Below are 21,169 nucleotides of genomic sequence, written 5' to 3' on the forward strand. Positions count from 1 at the left end.
TTTATAAGCGTTATTTCGTATTTGAGTAAGCATTAATCAATGAATCATTTGAACGTTTTTGAACTATCAACAATTGATAAAACTGAATATGATTGTAAAATAAAACTGCACACGAACATTGCCATTTCAGATTTAAAGATTAGCAAGGGTAATAAAATAATTCAGTCATTAGATTATTTGGAAAAAAAGTGTCATCATCCTTATGAAACGACGATGGAAGCAGTAACAGCAATCAGCTATAGTGCAGAAGACACAAGTAAGAGCATTGGTTCCATTCCATGTTGTTGCTGCCTGGGCACGATCTTGACAGTTGCCTTTGTAGCAGTACTTATGTTCGTCTACTTCGTCTATATTCGGAATGACGTCATACATACCGGGTGATTTATCAATGTATGATTGTTCCCTTTTCTGCAAAAATCCTGTATGTCATATTTATGTATGTATATACATAACTATATTAAAGCATTGAAATATAAATCATTTGCAAATGTTTAAGTTGGGGCAATTATACGAAGAAATTTTGTATCATAGATTTGCTTAGATTCGGTGCGCAATTTTACGGTAAAGTGTGACACCGTTATAGCATCTGTTTTAAAATATCCATAATTTATTTTCTTTTGTTGCGTGTGTGTTCTATATGTTGTGTGTGTGATGCTTATACGCTTGTGTGTCTTATTCATTGTCATTTGGGTCCGTGCCGTGTGCCTCTTAAAAGGGATTTTTTCCGTCACTGTAGTTTTCATTGTATTATTGAAATATGAAGAAATGGGTTTTTTAAACCTCGTACGCTTTGAGTAATATAAAATACAAGTTTATAAGGAGTGCCTGTTTTCCAATAAATCTCCATATCTGTCAGCCTTGATGTATGAACACACAACAAACAAACAACCAACAACAGACGACGTAAAATACCCGTACATACAATAGTTTAAATACGGTTAAAGAGTTCGATCAAGAGTCAGTAAAAATTGACCAATCAGAGTTCGTTTTTCACCTTTCTCCTTTCGTTAGTGTTTTTAAACAATATTGCCAAAGGCTACTTATTGACCGGTTTGCTTGAATATTGTATGAACTTAAATAAAACAAACATTCTCCTATATGGTACACATTGGTGTTCGAAATTATCTTCGGCCTTATGCCTCATCCATTGGTGAGGCTAAATTCGCCTCCTTCCTGTAGTTAAACCTCCTCGGATGATGCGTTGGGTCAAGCCATAACACGCACTGAGCAGGGGCAGACCTTATATAATCTAAAATCAATACAAATCAATACTGTAAGGCAAGGGAAGTAACCGCTGCGTAATGAAGTTGGTGACTGAACCCGTTATACGTTTAAACCGGTTTTTAAATGTCTGTCGCACACGTAGACAAAATGTACATGCGTTATTGTACATGTAGAGACACATAAACGGAGAAGTCTGAAATGAATTTAAATGTGTACCTGTATCTTATGTGATCATAAATCCATTTCCTCGTGCTGATGTATTTCTTAACTTGTACAATATTGACATAAATTGACGACATAGTGCACAAAAAAGTAGTCCACACGTACCCGTACCGGTACAAGTAGAATTCTGCAACCTCACTATGTTATGGATGTAGCGGATACGTGGTTAAGTGAAAACACACTTGACCTGATGCAGGGGTCGCTTGTTTGATTCCCCTCTGCATCACTTGATATGCTAATCTTCTTCCGGGGGACGTTAAATGGTGTCCCATGTGACAGTGCTATACATTGGAACCAGGGTAACTCTAACCAGCGTTACATTTTGTCTGTGAAATATGCTCTAAAAACCTAATATGACTAACAATTTTATAAGAACACTCACCGGATGGGATTTTCCCGAGTACGAGTATAATAAATGTACACAGTATATGGATTATATGGTACACAGCTGTACACACTATTACGTTAACCAGTTAGTATGTAACGTTTTAAGTGGAATGCGCAAGCCATAACTAGATAACCTGTTAGCGCCTAAATCTGCAATGCATTTATAGCCAAGTGATAACACGAATCTAGTTACGTTAGCCAGTTAAAATGTCACTTATTGAGTGGAATTCGCAAGCCATAACTAGATAACCTGTTAGCGCCTAAATCTGCAATGCATTTATAGCCAAGTGATAACACGAATTTAGTTACATTAGCCAGTTAAAATGTCACTTATTGAGTGGATTCCGCAAGCCATAACTAGATAACCTGTTAGCGCCTAAATCTGGAATGCATTTATAGCCAAGTGATAACACGAATCTAGTTACGTTAGCCAGTTAAAATGTCACTTATTGAGAGGAATTCGCAAGCCATAACTAAATAACCTGTTAGCGCCTAAATCAGCAATGCATTTATAGCCAAGTGATAACACGAATCTAGTTACGTTAGCCAGTTAAAATGTCACTTATTGAGTGGATTCCGCAAGCCATAACTAGATAACCTGTTAGCTCCTAAATCTGGAATGCATTTATAGCCAAGTGATAACACGAATCTAGTTACGTTAGCCAGTTAAAATGCCACTTATTGAGTGGAATTCGCAAGCCATAACTAGATAACCTGTTAGCGCCTAAATCAGCAATGCATTTATAGCCAAGTGATAACACGAATCTAGTTACGTTAGCCAGTTAAAATGTCACTTATTGAGTGGAATTCGCAAGCCATAACTAGATAACCTGTTAGCGCCTAAATCTGGAATGCATTTATAGCCAAGTGATAACACGAATCTAGTTACGTTCGCCAGTTAAAATGTCACTTATTGAGTGGATTCCGCAAGCCATAACTAGATAACCTGTTAGCGCCTAAATCTGGAATGCATTTATAGCCAAGTGATAACACGAATCTAGTTACGTTAGCCAGTTAAAATGTCACTTATTGAGTGGAATTCGCAAGCCATAACTAGATAACCTGTTAGCGCCTAAATCAGCAATGCATTTATAGCCAAGTGATAACACGAATCTAGTTACGTTAGCCAGTTAAAATGTCACTTATTGAGTGGATTCCGCAAGCCATAACTAGATAACCTGTTAGCGCCTAAATCTGCAATGCATTTATAGCCAAGTGATAACACGAATCTAGTTACGCTAGCCAGTTAAAATGTCACTTATTGAGTGGAATTCGCAAGCCATAACTAGATAACCTGTTAGGGCCTAAATCTGCAATGCATTTATAGCCAAGTGATAACACGAATCTAGTTACGTTAGCTAGTTAAAATGTCACTTATTGAGTGGATTCCGCAAGCCATAACTAGATAACCTGTTAGTTCCTAAATATGCAATGCATTTATAGCCAAGTGATAACACGAATCTAGTTACGTTAGCCAGTTAAAATGTCACTTATTGAGTGGATTCCGCAAGCCATAACTAGATAACCTGTTAGCGCCTAAATCTGGAATGCATTTATAGCCAAGTGATAACACGAATCTAGTTACGTTAGCCAGTTAAAATGTCACTTATTGAGTGAAAACCGCAAGCCATAACTAGATAACCTGTTAGCGCCTAAATCTGGAATGCATTTATAGCTAAGTGGTAACATGAATCTAGTTACGTTAGCCAGTTAAAATGTCACTTATTGAGTGGAATCCACAAGCCATAACTAGATAACCTGTTAGCGCCTAAATCTGGAATGCATTTATAGCTAAGTGGTAACACGAATCTAGTTACGTTAGCCAGTTAAAATGTCACTTATTGAGTGGAATCCACAAGCCATAACTAGATAACCTGTTAGCGCCTAAATCTGCAATGCATTTATAGCTAAGTAGTACCACGAATCTAGTTACGTTAGCCAGTTAAAATGCCACTTATTGAGTGGAATCGGCAAGCCATAACTAGATAACCTGTTAGCGCCTAAACTGCAATGCATTTATAGCTAAGTGGTAACACGAATCTAGTTACGTTCGCCAGTTAAAATGACACTTATTGAGTGGAATCCACAAGCCATAACTAGTTGACCTGTTAGCGCCTAAATCTGCAATGCATTTATTGCTAAGTAGTACCATGAATCTAGTTACGTTAGCCAGTTAAAATGACACTTATTGAGTGGAATCGGCAAGCCATAACTAGATAACCTGTTAGCGCCTAAATCTGCAATGCATTAATAGCTAAGTGGTAACACGAATCTAGTTACGTTAGCCAGTTAAAATGTCACTTATTGAGAGGAATCCGCAAGCCATAACTAGTTAACCTGTTAGCGCCTAAATCTGGAATGCATTTTTAGCTAAGTAGTACCACGAATCTAGTTACGTTAGCCAGTTAAAATGACACTTATTGAGTGGAAACGGCAAGCCATAACAAGATAACCTGTTAGCGCCTAAATCTGCAATGCATTTATAGCTAAGTAGTACCACGAATCTAGTTACGTTAGCCAGTTAAAATGACACTTATTGAGTGGAATCCACAAGCCATTACAAGATAACCTGTTAGCGCCTAAATCTGCAATGCATTTATAGCTAAGTAGTACCACGAATCTAGTTACGTTAGCCAGTTAAAATGACACTTATTGAGTGGAATCCACAAGCCATAACTAGATAACCTGTTAGCGCCCAAATCTGAAATGTATTTATAGTGTTAACGAGAATCAAATTACGAGAATCAAATTACGTTAGCCAGTTAAAATGTCACTTATTAAGTGGAATCTGCATTCCATAACTAGAGAACCTGTTAGCGCCTAAATCTGCAATGCATTTATAGCCAAGTGATAACACAAATCTAATTATGTTAGCCAGTTAGAATGTCACTTATTAAGTGGAATCTGCATTCCATAACTAGAGAACCTGTTAGCGCCTAAATCTGCAATGCATTTATAGCCAAGTGATAACACAAATCTAATTATGTTAGCCAGTTAGAATGTCACTTATTGAGTGGAATCCGCAAATCATAACTAGTTAAGCTGTTAGCGCCTTAATCTGGAATGCATTTATAACTAAGTGGTAACACGAACCAAATTACGTTAGCCAGTTAGAATGTCACTTATTAAGTAGATCCGCGTACAATTACTAGATAACCTGTTAATGTTGTACACCTAAAAACGGGTAATAAGTGTAGGTTCTGGACACGCTCAAGCCTGTATAAGTCTTAAGATATTTATCTTACCAGAAAGGTAACGCGAATATTGACTAGATAGCTAGATAGCACGAAACAATTGTTATCTTACGGCAGTTATATGCCACCATATGATTACAAGACCCGGTGTATAGTATATGCCTTAGATTTTTATGATGTTGTTCATGGGCTTAATTTGGCCTTAAAATCTTCTATAAACGTTGAGATACCCGTGACCTTGAATGTTCAATGTCCGAAACAAACAGATGATGTAAATTGTATGCTTATCGTTCATCAGGAGTTACACTGAAGAATTAGGGTTCATAAACTAGAGAGGATGGACTTGAAATCTACGAAATTTTTTGTTTCTTTTTAAAAAATTGCTGCATAAATACATGAATAGTACATGTATGAAGACTTATATGATTTTACCATAGAATTACAGAAATATTACAAATAGTATACCATATTATATGTATCATTCCAAACATAGGTAAATATGACTATTAGAAAATATTAAAAGAATAATATTTTAGCGTTATTCTTGTTAGTTAACCGGTTTATGTATATCTATCACTAGTGGATATACGGAGGTTGTGGCTGAATTCAATTTCAAGATAACTTTATGTATGTCAATAAAGGTGACAAAATAATAGATTCATTTAAATAAACACAAAAATAATAGCACTAAAATGCACCATAAAAGACGGGAAATAGTTTTTATAAATATATATTTATAGTTCGATTATAAGGGAATAGCAGGATAGTCAGATCATAGATCTGATGTACCGTGTGCGATTTGGCTTGAATTATTTATGAGGCATATTCATTGTTTCCGTGTTACCATGCTTTTCCGCAAATATGCTGACGATTGACATAATTATACCGGGTCCGCATTATCAGTACAATAATTAATGTCAGCAGTCCACACCACTAGGCCATGGAGCCTACTGACAAGAAGATTTGTCTCATGGACTATGGGCTAGCTCTAACTGATTCAGGACAAATACATAAATACAATACGTTGCTGTTTCGATGTCTTTATTGAATTGAAATTAGTCTCAATCGGTACAGTTTTAAACAATTATTTGATACCAAGATAAAACAGGTTTTCCATGAAAGTTGCTTTAAATACAGGTGAGTATAAATCATATTACCATCGTTCTAAACTAAGTTGATATTAAGTAATATGAAAAAATTGCAATCAATGTTTGAGTAAATATTATATAAACTATTTATTAAAATATGCAAGGTGTGTATTTCAAAACCCTTGATTAGAAACTGCAATACTACCAAGATAAAACTTATTTCAAAATAAGGTCAGATATTACAAAATATGTCGATAAGTCAAAAAGCACACTTGCTGGTTAATTATCAAACATTAACAAAGAGATAACGTAAAAACAAAACAAATATGGAGTTGAGGAAAATAGTTTTTATTGTTTTAATCGTTGCTTTTGTTTGAAGATATGGTAATTTTTTAACTATTCTCAACGCGAATAAAAAACAACGCAAAACGACAAAAAATACTTGGGCATAAAGGTATATTTTTTAACCTAAACTTTCTGTAGCATTTGAACAGAGTCCTGGGACTCAGAACCTTAATCGGGGGCATAGCTAGACCTATTTTTATTTGGATTCATATTTGTTCGAGGGGGGCATGCATCCCCCCCCCCTGAAATTTATAAAATACAATGGGGCAATCTAGTGCATAATGACTGCTTTGAGGTGCTTTATTTAGTACTGCGAAATGGACAGTTTAAGGATATTTAATATAAAAAATCCTTTACTCGCAGATATATTTCTCTAAAATAGCAATCATAAAAGCCGCAGTTATGTTAATAACAACCATATTTTCTAACAGAGGTCTAAATTCCCATCCTTCTTGCCTTTGTACTGCATAATTCTATTCTCAGTGTCAATGCCCTATGTCTGTAACATCATGTAAAGCCAAATACGAATACTGTAAATGCTTTGTGAATTGTTTTAATTTTTGTCAGAATCATGTGTATTCAGTCTGGAACTCGGGAATAGGCAGCAAAGCGCCGGTAAATAGTTCCTTTTTAAATAGCGTTAACAGAGAGCTAATGGATGTTTATGTTTTCAGTATTGCGATTCAAAATAGAGCATATTCTGTCGCATTTATAAAACAATTATTTATATCTGAGCTAGCATAAATAATTTACGATAATTTGTCGTTGAAATAAGCATTTTGTTGACATTTTACAACAATTAATCACAAACAATATCTGGTGATCGAATCCCTTTCATTTGATTGCTAATAAGGCGTAAAAATGTTCCAGGTTTCAATAATAGGCTAGTGGTCGAATTTTTTTATTAGGTCAATTGTTTCTTAAGATTTTTCTGTTACCAAAAACTATAAATTATATGCTTAAGAACGTCTATTCAATCGGCCATTTAATGTTAAGGGTCGGGGCAAAAGGGGTAGTGAGCAACCTGAAACAAACATTAATATATTACGCCTTAGTACCTGTAGGCAAGTACCTGTTTAAAAACATACCAAATAGCAAGTATATTTAGCTAAAGAAAATATATTGCATAAAATATAAAACATCTTTTAGCTCTCTTTTGGGGAATACAGCTCTATATAAGTTAAATCAAACTATTCATACATTATTTGCAACAATATTTCGAAACCAAAGATTGGAAACGTTAATACTACCCGGATTTGTCGTATTTCAAAATAAACGCAACCATTTCCAAATATGTCGATATATAAATAGGACAAGTTGTACGATGTGTTTATAGTTTAAAAACACATATGGCGCTGAGGAGAGGAGTTTATATACTTTTAATCGTTGCTTTGAGCATTTTATTTGAAGGTAATTGTTCTTTTTATTATCAGTATTGCGATTATAAATAATTTTCTTCATCGCAAATAACATATATAGATATTGCTAATAGTTCACGTTAAAAGAAAAAGTGCATTGAGAGTGTTGTTAAAATAAAATGAAAGTATTTTTTATAGTGTGTTAAAGTAATAGATATCTATAATGCATAAAAAATAATCAATATAAGTTGTATATTGGCACTAAATTGCTGGATTATTTTGCAAACAAAATATGTTTATTAATTCAAAAACTTCTTCATAAAAAAGTTTCCATGTATTTTTTGTTCAATGTCTTTTCATTTAAACAGACGTCCATCCAAAACCGTTCAAAATACTATTCAAATACCCGTCATCTGGATAAAGGGTCTGGAGCCGTTTTGATACAGATTGATGAAGTTAAATTATCTTATTGCCATAGTTTTATTATTTTGCAACATATTTGAGTGAAATTAGCTATAAACAGTATATGAAATGAACACAAACATGAGGAAATAAAAATAATCAAATGTTACAATTTGTGACGTTTATACAGATTTCAGTTATTTGAAAAAGGTTGATACATTTTTTAAATTTCAAACATTATCATGATTAATATAACTTATTTGACTCAAATGATGAAAAACGCATATAATATGTATACAGATAAATAGGTATAGCGATATTTATTTAATTTTTTTTTTTGGGGGGGGGGGGGGGTGGGGGGGTGGGAGGGGGTTAACTTGGGAATTTGTGGCCGCGTATTTATTCATTAAACGTAGTTGTTATTAATAAAGGATGCTATTTTTTCATCTGTACACAAATCAAATTTTCTTTGTTTTGTTTTGATCATTTAAATGTTATGAGTTAAACATGATAAAGCATTTTTTCATTAACCTTTCTTGGGCGCCTTTAAAGTTACGACAATGATCCTGTTTTGAAATGACCCCCTGTTTTTCTTTGAACATTGCTCTTCTTATACTAATAATCGCGGCTATAAAAATAACTGCAGAGTCAAAGTATTTAGCTCATCAACCAGAATTAAAACATTGCTCTTAATGTCACAAATAATAAGGTTTCCTGATTAATTTAATAAATGATATCGATAAAAGTGTATTGGGTATGAATATACGACATACCTTGATAAATTATCTTGTAACCTTTGGATGAACTGTGTGCTCTCAAACTTAGGCCAAACCAATTATTAATGTTTGTTTTTTGGTCGATTTGATTGGAGTTATTAACTGAGACATTTAGCGCCATCTTATATGGAATTAGTGAAGTACAACAAAATAAAAAATAACCCTAACATATAATTTATCAGAGTTTTATTAAGAAAAGATTTTGTTAAAACGCACTCTTACTCCCAAATAAGACAAACCACAACTAATTCAGTTGCCTAAATTTACCGCAAAGGGTGAATATATACAACATTAAATCAATGGTTCTTATGAAGAATGTTTTTTGAGAGAAAGGTGCAAAGCCGCTGTATTTCTACCTTTTTTGTTGTGACGATAGTTGTTCACTGTTAATATGTAAGCACTCCCCAGTCATTTAATGTTTGCACGTTTTCAACTATTAAATACACGGTAAAAATCTCAATGTGTATACCACGTGATAAATTGCGTCATAAACGCTACGTCGGAAGGCAATATTTGGCTTCGACTGAAGACTTAAAACAATGATAACTTTTTATTTACTTTACCATTTTACATGAAACATAGCACAGTCTATGCCGATAACGGAGCCCCGCCTCTTGTCATTTACCAAATTTTGATTGAGAGTTAAGTTTCTTAAAACACTTTTTCACGATTCGGCTGTCTGACGGAGCACTGCCAAAACATTGTTTTGGAAACAGGTTTGTCGAAGTGTTTGATGAAACTATCCACCTTATCAAACTCCGGTTATAAAACAAAGGTGGGGCTCTTTAAGCCGCATAGACCGGCCTTTGTTTCATTTAAAATGGTGTAGTAAGCGAAAAGTTATCTTTGATTTAAGTCTTTAATTTAAGCAAAATATTGCCTTCCGGCGTAGCATATATGACGTAATTTATCACGTGCTATACACACACTGAATCTTGTTATCAGTTATTCATAGAGTCCATTAACTTTGGAAACTTCAGTTTGGAACAGTTTTGAATAATGAAAATTTGGCATATGCTGTATAAATTGTAGTTAATTCCAGCTTACCTTGTGTTGTTGTTTTTTTTTTAAATCACATTGAAATCTGTCTTCATTTTGTATTGTCGATTTCCAATGCAGTTAACATATACATATTATCAATTGAAGTCACAATAACTTGTATTCACTTTAAAACGTAAAACTGAAACACAAATGACAACAATTCATTTAACATATCATAAAATAACCCTTTGTTAAATGTTAATATATTTTTACGGGACTTGCTCACACAATACAAACAATAACAAGATCAATGATTTCCTGTTTATTGTTAAGAGATGATTCGCGATCCGAATAAATTATAAGATGTTCCGTTCATCGGATGATAACCGCAATTGCCCAAAAGGCAGTTCATTAAAGGAATGAAAGTTGAGGTGCAAATTAATATATAAACGGCGTCAGAACTGTCAGTGGTGTCCATGAACATTTTGATAACCTTGGTTCGTGTGTCTTACTAACGGCTTCCAAGACTCAAAACCGGAAGGCGGATACTGAACAAACAAAATCCCGTGAATAACGAACATACTAATGCCTTTTAACTAACCGTTTACAATACTTCCTACAGTTAGCGAGGTCGATTGTCGTGGCGGGCGTGGTGGCGGAAGCAGAAATGGTTCGAGGGTGAGGGGATATAGGGGTGGAGGCGGCGCTGGGGGCGGAACTTTAGCCTGGTACTGGTACCTCGTCATATTTGGGGGCGTGGCTGTCATAGGGGCTGCAGGCTATTTTATTTTGAAGTTCTGCCTCCGCAGATGATCCGGATGATGCATGCTTTAAGCTTAACGTAACTTATAAATCCCCTACACCCCGAAGCTTGTACCCGAAAAGTGTTAATCTACAAGATTTAAATGCGGGCAACCATGATAACCATGCCGCTGCATAGTCTTTGAAGAATTGTGTTCCTTATTTTAATGTGCAATTATCCCAAACTGTGACTGTAGCCGAACTACCTCGTTTTATCACCAGGAGGTGAATGTGTGCGGACAGACAAACATTCAATATAATTATGGTTTAGTGTATTTGAGTGTATTTCATTTGGACGCATATTCGGTATATTTTATCCTGTTTTATCAAAAAGCTGTAAAGTATACTTGTATACTGCTACTTCTTCATATTTCATACAGTTGTCATTAGTTATACGTTATCTCTTTTAGTCTAGTCATTTTAATAAGTTGGTGCTATTTTGGTTTGGTCGTCCTTAAAGGAACTCGCTCATGTTTTTGGACAAGCCATTAGTTGTCCCGGTAATGCAATTGAAAACACTTACTGTATCACTATTTTACTCTGTGTATGATATCGAAATTAAGTTTTAAAAGAATGGTTTTATTGGGGTGGGCTGGAACAGTCAGAAAACTATTTGAAAACTGAAAACAAAAACTCACGCACACAAGGACTCATATACAAACTCAAGGATAAATTAACTAGTAAGCCTTTTGTTGAATCGCGTGACTAATGCTATTAAAATCGTGAACTTCAAACACATTATTTAAGCATATACGTGTATCAACATTTGTTGAAGGGATCCAGTCGTCAGTATCTTAGTTGCATCTCTCCTAATGATTAGCCACACTTTTGTTCGTTATACAAAAGAAAAGTGCATTTTTTTTACAAAAACTTGAGCGAGACCCTTTAAAGATGGTGCTGATTATGAAATGACAAGGATTGCGTCGTTCTTTAAGTGCTCACCAGCTTCTATTGTTGCTGCATGTCATTATATTCTCATTTTTTAACACTTGTAGTTTATGTTTAAATATGCCTTCCACTAATCAGTTGCCATTTCAAATTTAAGGCAAAATCGGGCAACGATCGACCGACAGCTCTTTAAATATTTGTATTCGCTTGCTCATTACGTAACATATTCGATTTTTTATTAATATTATACTATATCCTACTCACTATCCAACTCTGATCATGAAATATTAATACATTTTTTAAATATGTTTATTATACGTACATTAAAATACATGTACCTCCTTTTGATTTCTATTAATATTCGTTATACGTACATTAAAATACATGTTCCTCCTTTTGATTTCTATTCATATTCGTTATACGTACATTAAAATACATGTTCCTCCTTTTGATTTCTATTTATATTCGTTATACGTACATTAAAATACATGTTCCTCCTTTTGATTCTACTTATATTCGTTATACGTACATTAAAATACAAGTTCCTCCTTTTGATTTCTATTCATATTCGTTATACGTACATTAAAATACATGTTCCTCCTTTTGATTTCTATTTATATTCGTTATACGTACATTAAAATACATGTTCATCCTTTTGATTTCTATTTATATTCGTTATACGTACATTAAAATACATGTTTCTCCTTTTGATTTCTATTTATATTCGTTATACGTACATTAAAATGCATGTTCCCCCTTTTGACTTCTATTCATATTCGTTATACGTACATTAAAATACATGTTCCTCCTTTTGATTCCTATTTATATTCGTTATACGTACATTAAAATACATGTACCTCCTTTTGATTTCTATTCATATTCGTTATACGTACATTAAAATGCATGTACCTCCTTTTCATTTATATTTATATTTATTATTCCTTATGCTGGTTATTGTGTTCATATTTACTTATATTAAAACCGTAGTGTAAAATGTCATGTTTATTGCAAGTCACATAAATTTGCATCATATTTACCTCAGGCATATGTTAACTTTAATATTTATATGTAATAAACGTTGCTATCTAAATAGTAGTTTTCACTTTTCTTACAAAACAGTGATATATATACACTATGGGCATATTAATTAATAAATCAGCCTGTATAATTTATCTTGATAACATCAGTGGTCGGAATTAGCACTAGTGCGACAGCAAAACAAACTACTATATTTTCTCTTGGGCTAGCGAAAATCCTCAAAGTACTAGCCCGAAATGTTAGTGACAAAAATCCTAATTTCACTTTTGTACCAGCCAAAACCCTAATGTTAATGTGCTGGTTAATACTTTCACTCTGGTTGACTTACAATCCGGCTCATATCAATGTGATGCTTCCCAATATCCAATGGTGATCGTTGTTTATAAATACAATTTGCGACTGAGATCACAATGCAAAATTTATTTGATTCTTAAACTTTCGGAGAATTGTCATCCTTTTTTTCAACAGATGGATATGGTGATATTCATTTTGATGATGTTAAATGCCAAGGAATTAGTGTCACATCAAAATTGCACCAAGATTTGAGGCTTAATCCAATAGACACGCCCATTGAAGCTTCAAGATGTGTTTCTCAAAAAGAGGTTGAATTTGATCAAATGTTAATTAAATTCAGAAATGGCCACACAATTGCAAAGCAATACATACGTTGTTAACTAGACAAAATGAGGGGTTTATCATTTCTTCGTTGAAAAAGTGAGCTCAATAAAAACGCAGCATCATCAGTTATTTTAACCCGTTGACATAAGAAAAATATTTGGGCTAGTGAATTTTAACTTAGGCTAGTTAAATTTGTGATTTACTGGCCCGACTAGCTGGTGACTACATAGCTTAATTTCTATGACTGTAACACATTGTCATATCAAATGTTTACTTATGAGCTAACAGTGACTTTATGTGTGCGTGGGGTTGGGGTCGGGATAAAACAACGATTTCCTATGGTATTTACATGTTAGGGTTATATTTACTGATAATGGACAAACATGGTTTTACCCAAAACGTTTGACATTCACCAAGTTAAAAGTATGTTTGATAAGGCGTTTCAAATATTTGTTATTGATCTTAAGATGGTCACATGGTAAGAATCTCTAGGTCAATCATATTAAAATGTTATCGTGAGGCGTAATGGCATTTAACATAGCTTAAGAAGAGTTGGTTGTGGAATGCCATAGTCGAGTGTTAACAATGCCTCCTGTCAATTTCGGATACTCATAACTAAGTCATCTGTCATCTGTCATGACTCATATATCAAGTATACATTTCTATCACGAGTATTTTACAAGTAAAAGCCGTTTTCGATTTAAATACTTCTGAAATACTATAAAAATGAACATGCAGTTTTAGTGGGTGTCTAAAATGGTAAAGGAGCCCTCTTCAGAATTAAATATATCTGCCTTCGTTGTTGGATCCTTAAGCGATGTGTTCGAGAATTATATGTTCGAAACCTGTCACTCAAACATGTTGGGTACCGTAAAACTCACCAGCTGAAATATAAATTGTGATGTCCTTTAAAGGCTTACCACATCTACAACGAAAGACACGCATTGAGACATATAGCTGCCTTGAAAATCATACAAAACGAACAACAAATTAAAAATAACATGACCTCATATACAATCATAAGGTAACCTCATATGATAACAATAAGGTTACCTCATGTCAAACCAAATATTATCCACATATCAAACAACACTGTAATCTCATACCAAACCATAATTGAACCTCATACCAAACGATAATGTAACCTCATATCAAAACATAAGCTAACCTCATATCACACCATGAGGTATCCTCATATCAAACCATGTGGTTATTCCATATTAGAACTCTTATCAAACCATAAAGTCACCTCATATCAAACAAAATATAACCTCATAACAAACAAAATATAACCTCATATCAAACTATAAAGTAACCTATTATAAAACCATAAGGTAACCTCATACCAAACCATAAGGTCACCTTATGTCAAACCATAAAGTAGCCCCAAACCAAACCATAAGGTAACCTCATACCAAACCATAAGGTTACCTCATGTCAAACCATAAAGTAGCCCCAAACCAAACCATAAGGTAACCTCATATCAAGCAATAAGGAAACTCATACCAAACCTCAAAGTAACCTCATATCAAAACATGAGGTAACTAAAAATTAAACAATAAGGTGACCTAATACCAAAACTTAAGGATGCTTCAAAACAATAAGGAAACTCATAGCAAACCATAAGTTAACCTTACACCAAACCATAAGGTAACCTCATACCAAACCGTGAGGTAACCTCATATCAATCCTTAAGATAACTCATTTCAAACCTTTACACGAGGTTACCTAAAATAAACCGGAAGGTAACCTGATGCCAAAACAATAAGGGAGCCTCAAACCAAGCCATAAGGAAACCTCATATTAAATCATGAGGTTACCTCATATTAGGCCATATGGTAACCTCATATTAAAGCATTTGGTAACCTCATATCAAAACATGAAGTAACCTTAACCAAACCATAAGGAAACCACATAGCAAACAATAAGGAAGCCTAAAACATGAGATAACCTAAAACCAAACCATAAGGTAGTCTCATACCAAATCAAGGTTAACTCATACCAAACCATACGGTTACCTTATATGCCTCAAGGTTACCACAAGACAACACCACTATCAACCAGATACCAGATAACATCAGCAACACAAGAGTTACAGACATTCATTGTAACCACTGGCGTTAAACAGCACCACCCAGCCATCTCCTTCCAGTGCGGAACTCAGTTGATAAAAGTTTAAATATTGAATATTGTGTAAATGTGCGTCGACATCCGGTATTAGTCCTTGAAGTTTTTGTTGGAAGTGAAATTATACCACTTTGTAATATTAATAATTCAGAAATCTAGTCCGTCATTTTTTAAGCATATGACTATTGTAGCCAACCAAATGATTTGAAACTCTAATTAATAAATATTTTCATTTTAGAAACACGATCATTATAATCAAACAAGGAAACGTGAAACTCTCGAACATAGTAAAAACAATTAAAAACAATTATATCAAACTGTACGATTGATAAAATCAACCTAGACTGTCATCTTGCTATCATAACGCGAGGATGTGAGTGGTTTAGTTTATTGTATGCCAAATAATTGTTAATTAACCACATCTGTAGATAAACTACACTCTTTGCATGATCCTGTAATATCGATATATATATTTCCAGCGAGTAATGTCCAGTGTCGCGGAGCGCGTGGTGGAGTGAAGGGTGGGTCAAAAAAGACAAATGTGGTGGGTGGTTCAGGCGGAGGGGGTCGGGGCGGAGGTGGCGGTAACTTGTGGTACTGGTTCCTTGGGATAGTTGGCGTCCTGCTGGCATTGCTGGCGCTTGTTTACATCGGGGAGGCTTGTGGTTGGAAAGTGTGTTTTATGTAGCTGAACATCAAAAAAGTCATCGACATATATGTTGATATTCAAAACCAGTTGACGTTTCGATAGGCGGTAGTCCTTCGCCTTGGTATCTGGAGAAACGTTTGTCAGACCATTAGTTTATCAGCTTGTGCATAGATGCCGTGGTTGGCATTAGCTCCTTATCTGCTTGCTATCAACCAATGAACTACATTGAATTCGGATAGTGAATAACATTGAATTCGGTTAGTAAATATCCTTGGACTCGTTAAGTGAATGTCATTTGAATCGGTTATTAAATATCATTGTAATAATTATATAATGTGAATAACATTGGAATCGGTTAGTGAATGTCATTGAAATCGGTTAGTGAATATCATCAGAATCGGTTTGTGAATATCATTGGAATCGGTTAGTGAATATCATCAGAATCGGTTTGTGAATGTCATTGAAATCGGTTAGTGAATATCATCAGAATCGGTTTGTGAATATCATTGGAATCGGTTAGTGAATATCATCAGAATCGGTTTATGAATATCATTGGAATCGGTTCGTGAATAACATTAGAATCGGTTAATAAATATCACTGCAATCGGTTAGTGATATCGGTTGGTTGAGCATACACCTATGTTATCAGAGCAAACGCAGGTCCATCGTTTATTCCTGCCATTATACATGGAGAATTGCTGTGTGTTGAAGTACTGTTTGCAAGGTGTTATTGTATAGTTCACATACAGGTTGTGGTTCAACACGGCAGTTTGAGGTACTGTCTCTTCCAAATAATCAATACGTGAATTTTTCTATTTATTATGTGCCAATTCTATATACTGTGATATTTTGTTATCAGCTGATCAGCTGCCCGACACGATGACTATGTGAAATGTCAACTTTATCGGTTTGTCGGACTTAGTTCTACCTTTTGTAACTAAACCATCGGTAGCTTATTTACTCAATTATGTTATGTTCAATTCAATTAAATTCAATTCAGTAATCTTTATTTCCACCAGATGTTGATGATTATGAAACACAGTAGGCGTACCACAATACTACAAAACACAACATATATTTAAGGAATGAATTGCGGGGTTGATGTCATTATCGAGGTATGAACGCAATATGGCTGGTCAAAGTGTGTGGAGTCCAAACCATATGCGGGGGCCGTTCGCCTGTTGGCGTTTGACCGTGAATTGTCACTCAGCAAATTTATGTTGTTGATATTTAAAAAATCCCTCCATTTATACTTTGAAATTGAAAGTGAGGCTTTCTTTCATTAGGTGCCAGCCTTAGGAAGTACTTCCGAACTTCCTAAAAATCTTTCATTTTCAACCAATATACAACGTTTATCCAACGTCAGTTTCTGACGTTGTTACAACGTCTTTCCAACGTCAATTGTTTGCTGGGATATATAATTTTCCTGATTGACATTGGATTTAACAAAAACATATGCGGGGGCCGTTCGCCTGTTGGCGTTTGACCGTGAATTGTCACTCAGCAAATTTATGTTGTTGATATTTAAAAAATCCCTCCATTTATACTTTGAAATTGAAAGTGAGGCTTTCTTTCATTAGGTGCCAGCCTTAGGAAGTACTTCCGAACTTCCTAAAAATCTTTCATTTTCAACCAATATACAACGTTTATCCAACGTCAGTTTCTGACGTTGTTACAACGTCTTTCCAACGTCAATTGTTTGCTGGGATATATAATTTTCCTGATTGACATTGGATTTAACAAAAACAATGGTAAATAACATGGGCCTTTCGGATCGTAAAATTACACAAAAAATACTAGTATTTACACACATTATTCAAGAGAACAATTAAAATTGGTCTACAAAAAAGTACAAATCGGCGCGATGTCAATTGAGGGCGAATCGGGTTGAATTACATGTATGCTAACATTTCATTGAAACAACCTTGTAAAACACCAGAAAATTATTGCTATAAACCGTTCATCATGCATTGTATCAACTTACCTTGTTGTATTATTTAAAATATGAACGGTCGAGTCTCTCTAATAGGAGTAATTGACTATTTCTCTCTCTTCAATATTCGTACACCTCATGAGCAATATGGCGGATCAAAATGGGTTCAAAATTGCGCGCGTCTATTTTAAGATAAAGAATTAAACATCCATTTTTTTCGGAATTATCTAAATGACATGATTAGAAGCTATCGATATAATTATTTATGCTAATTTTTGTTTAACAATATGAATTTTAACAACAACAAAAAAAAAAGAAAAAGGTCTATAAACATGCGACACTATGCGGAAATTCCAATTACAGAAACCAAGGGCACAGACAAGGGAACCAACTTGAATAATAACATGATCGAATTTTATTATTTATTTGCAGCAGTTTCACAATTTCCGAGCAACTTCTTGTTACATCATGTGTATATCATGTATTAACTTGAAAAATACAACCTATTACAAACAATAACCAAATCACAACGTCGGTTCGATGTCTAATTGCGACGTCGGACTGACATCGTTGATACAACGTTGTATTTAAGTCGCCGACGTCGCGACCTAAATCCAACCTATATCCGACGTTGATCCAACGTCATGTGTTTGCTGGGATATATTGTTATCAAATTTATATTATTATGTACCCCTTTCTGACAGGTTTATGACGGATGATGTTATGCCTAGCTTTACCGTGAAGGGAAAAAGGAGAAAATGACTTTCCAAAGTTTTTCAAGGTGTTCAAGGTAATACTTGCCAAGTCAAATCTGCTTCTTGACAGTAATCATTTAAGTACTGGTATGTTATTATTAAAGTGAGTACCAGGTAAAGTCTTGCGCATTCACCTCTTATAAAAATAGCACTGGTGCCCGCTCTAGGAAAACAAAGCAATTATTCACTGAAAATGATTTAATCCGCGATAGCTTTGATCACAGATTCTAGTAACTGAAATAAGTAAAACAATTAAAAGATAATGAAAAAATACAGCAAATATTGTACCAAAACTGGAGAAATTTTGTTGTGTGGAATTTGATATCAAAACTTTATTTTCAGCAGTTTCAAGTCCATATAATTTTATTTGACAAGATGGTTATGTATTTCAGCAAGTGTTTACTGCTACTGAACATGAGGTTGATGGGGCAATTGGATCCTGTCTGAAGTATGCTCCAACGTTGTTACAACGTCTTTCCAACGTCAATTGTTTGCTGGGGTGTTGCCTGCTACGCTTCAACAGTCAAATCGTTGACTGTCACGGAAGAAACCTTCTGAAACACTCAGACTAAGTAAAACTGAAAACATGATAACATCAGTTTTTGAGCCGGGAAATCAAAGCTTTTGGATTTTTTTGTTTAAAAAGTATTATAAAGTTGAACGGAAACTAATATCACAACTTTTTAGAGATTATTTGGCATTATTTGATAAAATAATGTCTCCTGTTAAGAGAAATATTCCGGACACTGGCAATTCGGATAGACAAAATGATAAACACTTTTGTTAGGAAATACAAAAAAAATGGGGATTTACGAACAAGTTTCACTGCTTCTTCTTATACCAGCTAATGCACTTTATGCCATTGAAAACGTTACGGATTCCTGGTTTGATCTTCCAGGAGTTGCTTGGTACGGATCATGGTGTGCCAAATTTTGCGACAATATAGGTGAATGCCATTTTGTTCCAACATTCTTCACAAATAAGCCAGGTAATTGTATAATTATATACCATTCATTGATCATATTAAAACACATACTAAGTCTTTACCATGTGTGCGGCAGTTAATACAATAATACCTCTCACACACTAGGGTTAGCTAACTTCATGCAAAACGGGCAGAGGAAAAAGAATTATAGCAATTTACTGTAGTTGTCATAATCGGTTGATATTTTATATCACCCCCGCCATGTAGAATTTGAGAAAAAAAGAACATTCAATGAGCGTCCATACTGTTGTATGTATGAGTGTTGTTGGTTGTTTTCATTGTGTGTTTATACATCAAGGCTAAGAGATATAAAGATTTATTTGAAAACCGGATTCTTTATATTATGCTTGTATTTTATATTATTCAAAGCGAACGTGGTTTGAAAAACTTAATACTTCAGAATTTAATCATACAATAAAAAATTGTTTAGAGGCGCGCGGCAAGGACCCAAACGACAATGAATATGAGACACATATAAACAAATACAAACACAACAAACAGAGCACACACGCATCAAAATAATTTGAGCGATAAATGATTGGATTACCGCCCTTGAACGGTAATTATCAAAAATAAAAATAAAACAACATATCCGTTAAATATGTTTATGTTTTGTAACACTTTTAATAATTGAATAACTTAAATCATTCATAGTTTTAAACAGATCCTATGACCGTGTCTGTCGTGCATAAAAAGTTATATTGCAAATATATGTATGCATTCAATGAAAGTCCAACAACATTAATTTTGTACTATAAGTTCACATCAACTGAATGAGCTTACACAGCGCAATAGTGGGCTATCTAGAACGACTAACGTCTGGACCAATTTTAATATGTTGTTAAGGTTAAATAAACACGCATTATACACACACATGTACTTCCGCATACATATGTAGGTTTTACAGAGCAGGTCTTTATATTTACGTTAGAATATTGATGTTTTATGCCGAAAAACTTTTTCTAAAGCGTTAGTAACGTTTTTTGCCATAACACTTTTAATTTCGAACGTAAATATAAAATCTGCGATCTGATATTTGGTCAGCAGTCTTAAATCACTGGTTTCCAGACATTTACGCTAAAACGGTTCATTCAAGGACAAGAAAAAAACGTTGTCCGAACAATACATCTGTGAGAGTGCAGCTTTACGGGTACTGCTCGTTTTTGAAAATATATATCATCAAGACATTTGTCAATTAGATGGTCTTAAACCTTTGACCCAGAAACATATTTATACTGTTTCGTAAAATTGCATGCAAAACCTAAACTCTGATACAATATATGTTTTAATGTTTGGCCTGCAACACCCACCTTTGTTGTGTGGAATTATCTTGATAAGACTTATTTTGATGCCGGGCATCAATTAAAGACGTCGCGAATGTTTTTGAAACATGACTTA

The 21,169-nt window shown here is 34.4% G+C and overlaps 1 protein-coding gene across 1 annotated transcript in view; it reads left to right on the forward strand.

Moving 5' to 3' along the window:
- The first annotated feature begins 213 nt into the window (after nucleotides 1-213).
- LOC128215170 (uncharacterized) overlaps nucleotides 214-21,169 on the forward strand; it is a 31,554-nt gene continuing 10,598 nt past the window's right edge. Inside the window, exons 1-2 of the mRNA XM_052921883.1 lie at nucleotides 214-256; nucleotides 15,929-16,114. Of these exons, the coding sequence (XP_052777843.1) occupies nucleotides 214-256; nucleotides 15,929-16,114 (229 nt within the window). The remainder of the gene's footprint in view (nucleotides 257-15,928; nucleotides 16,115-21,169) is intronic.

Source organism: Mya arenaria, chromosome 13, assembly GCF_026914265.1.
Source record: "Mya arenaria isolate MELC-2E11 chromosome 13, ASM2691426v1".
NCBI lineage: Eukaryota > Metazoa > Mollusca > Bivalvia > Myida > Myidae > Mya > Mya arenaria.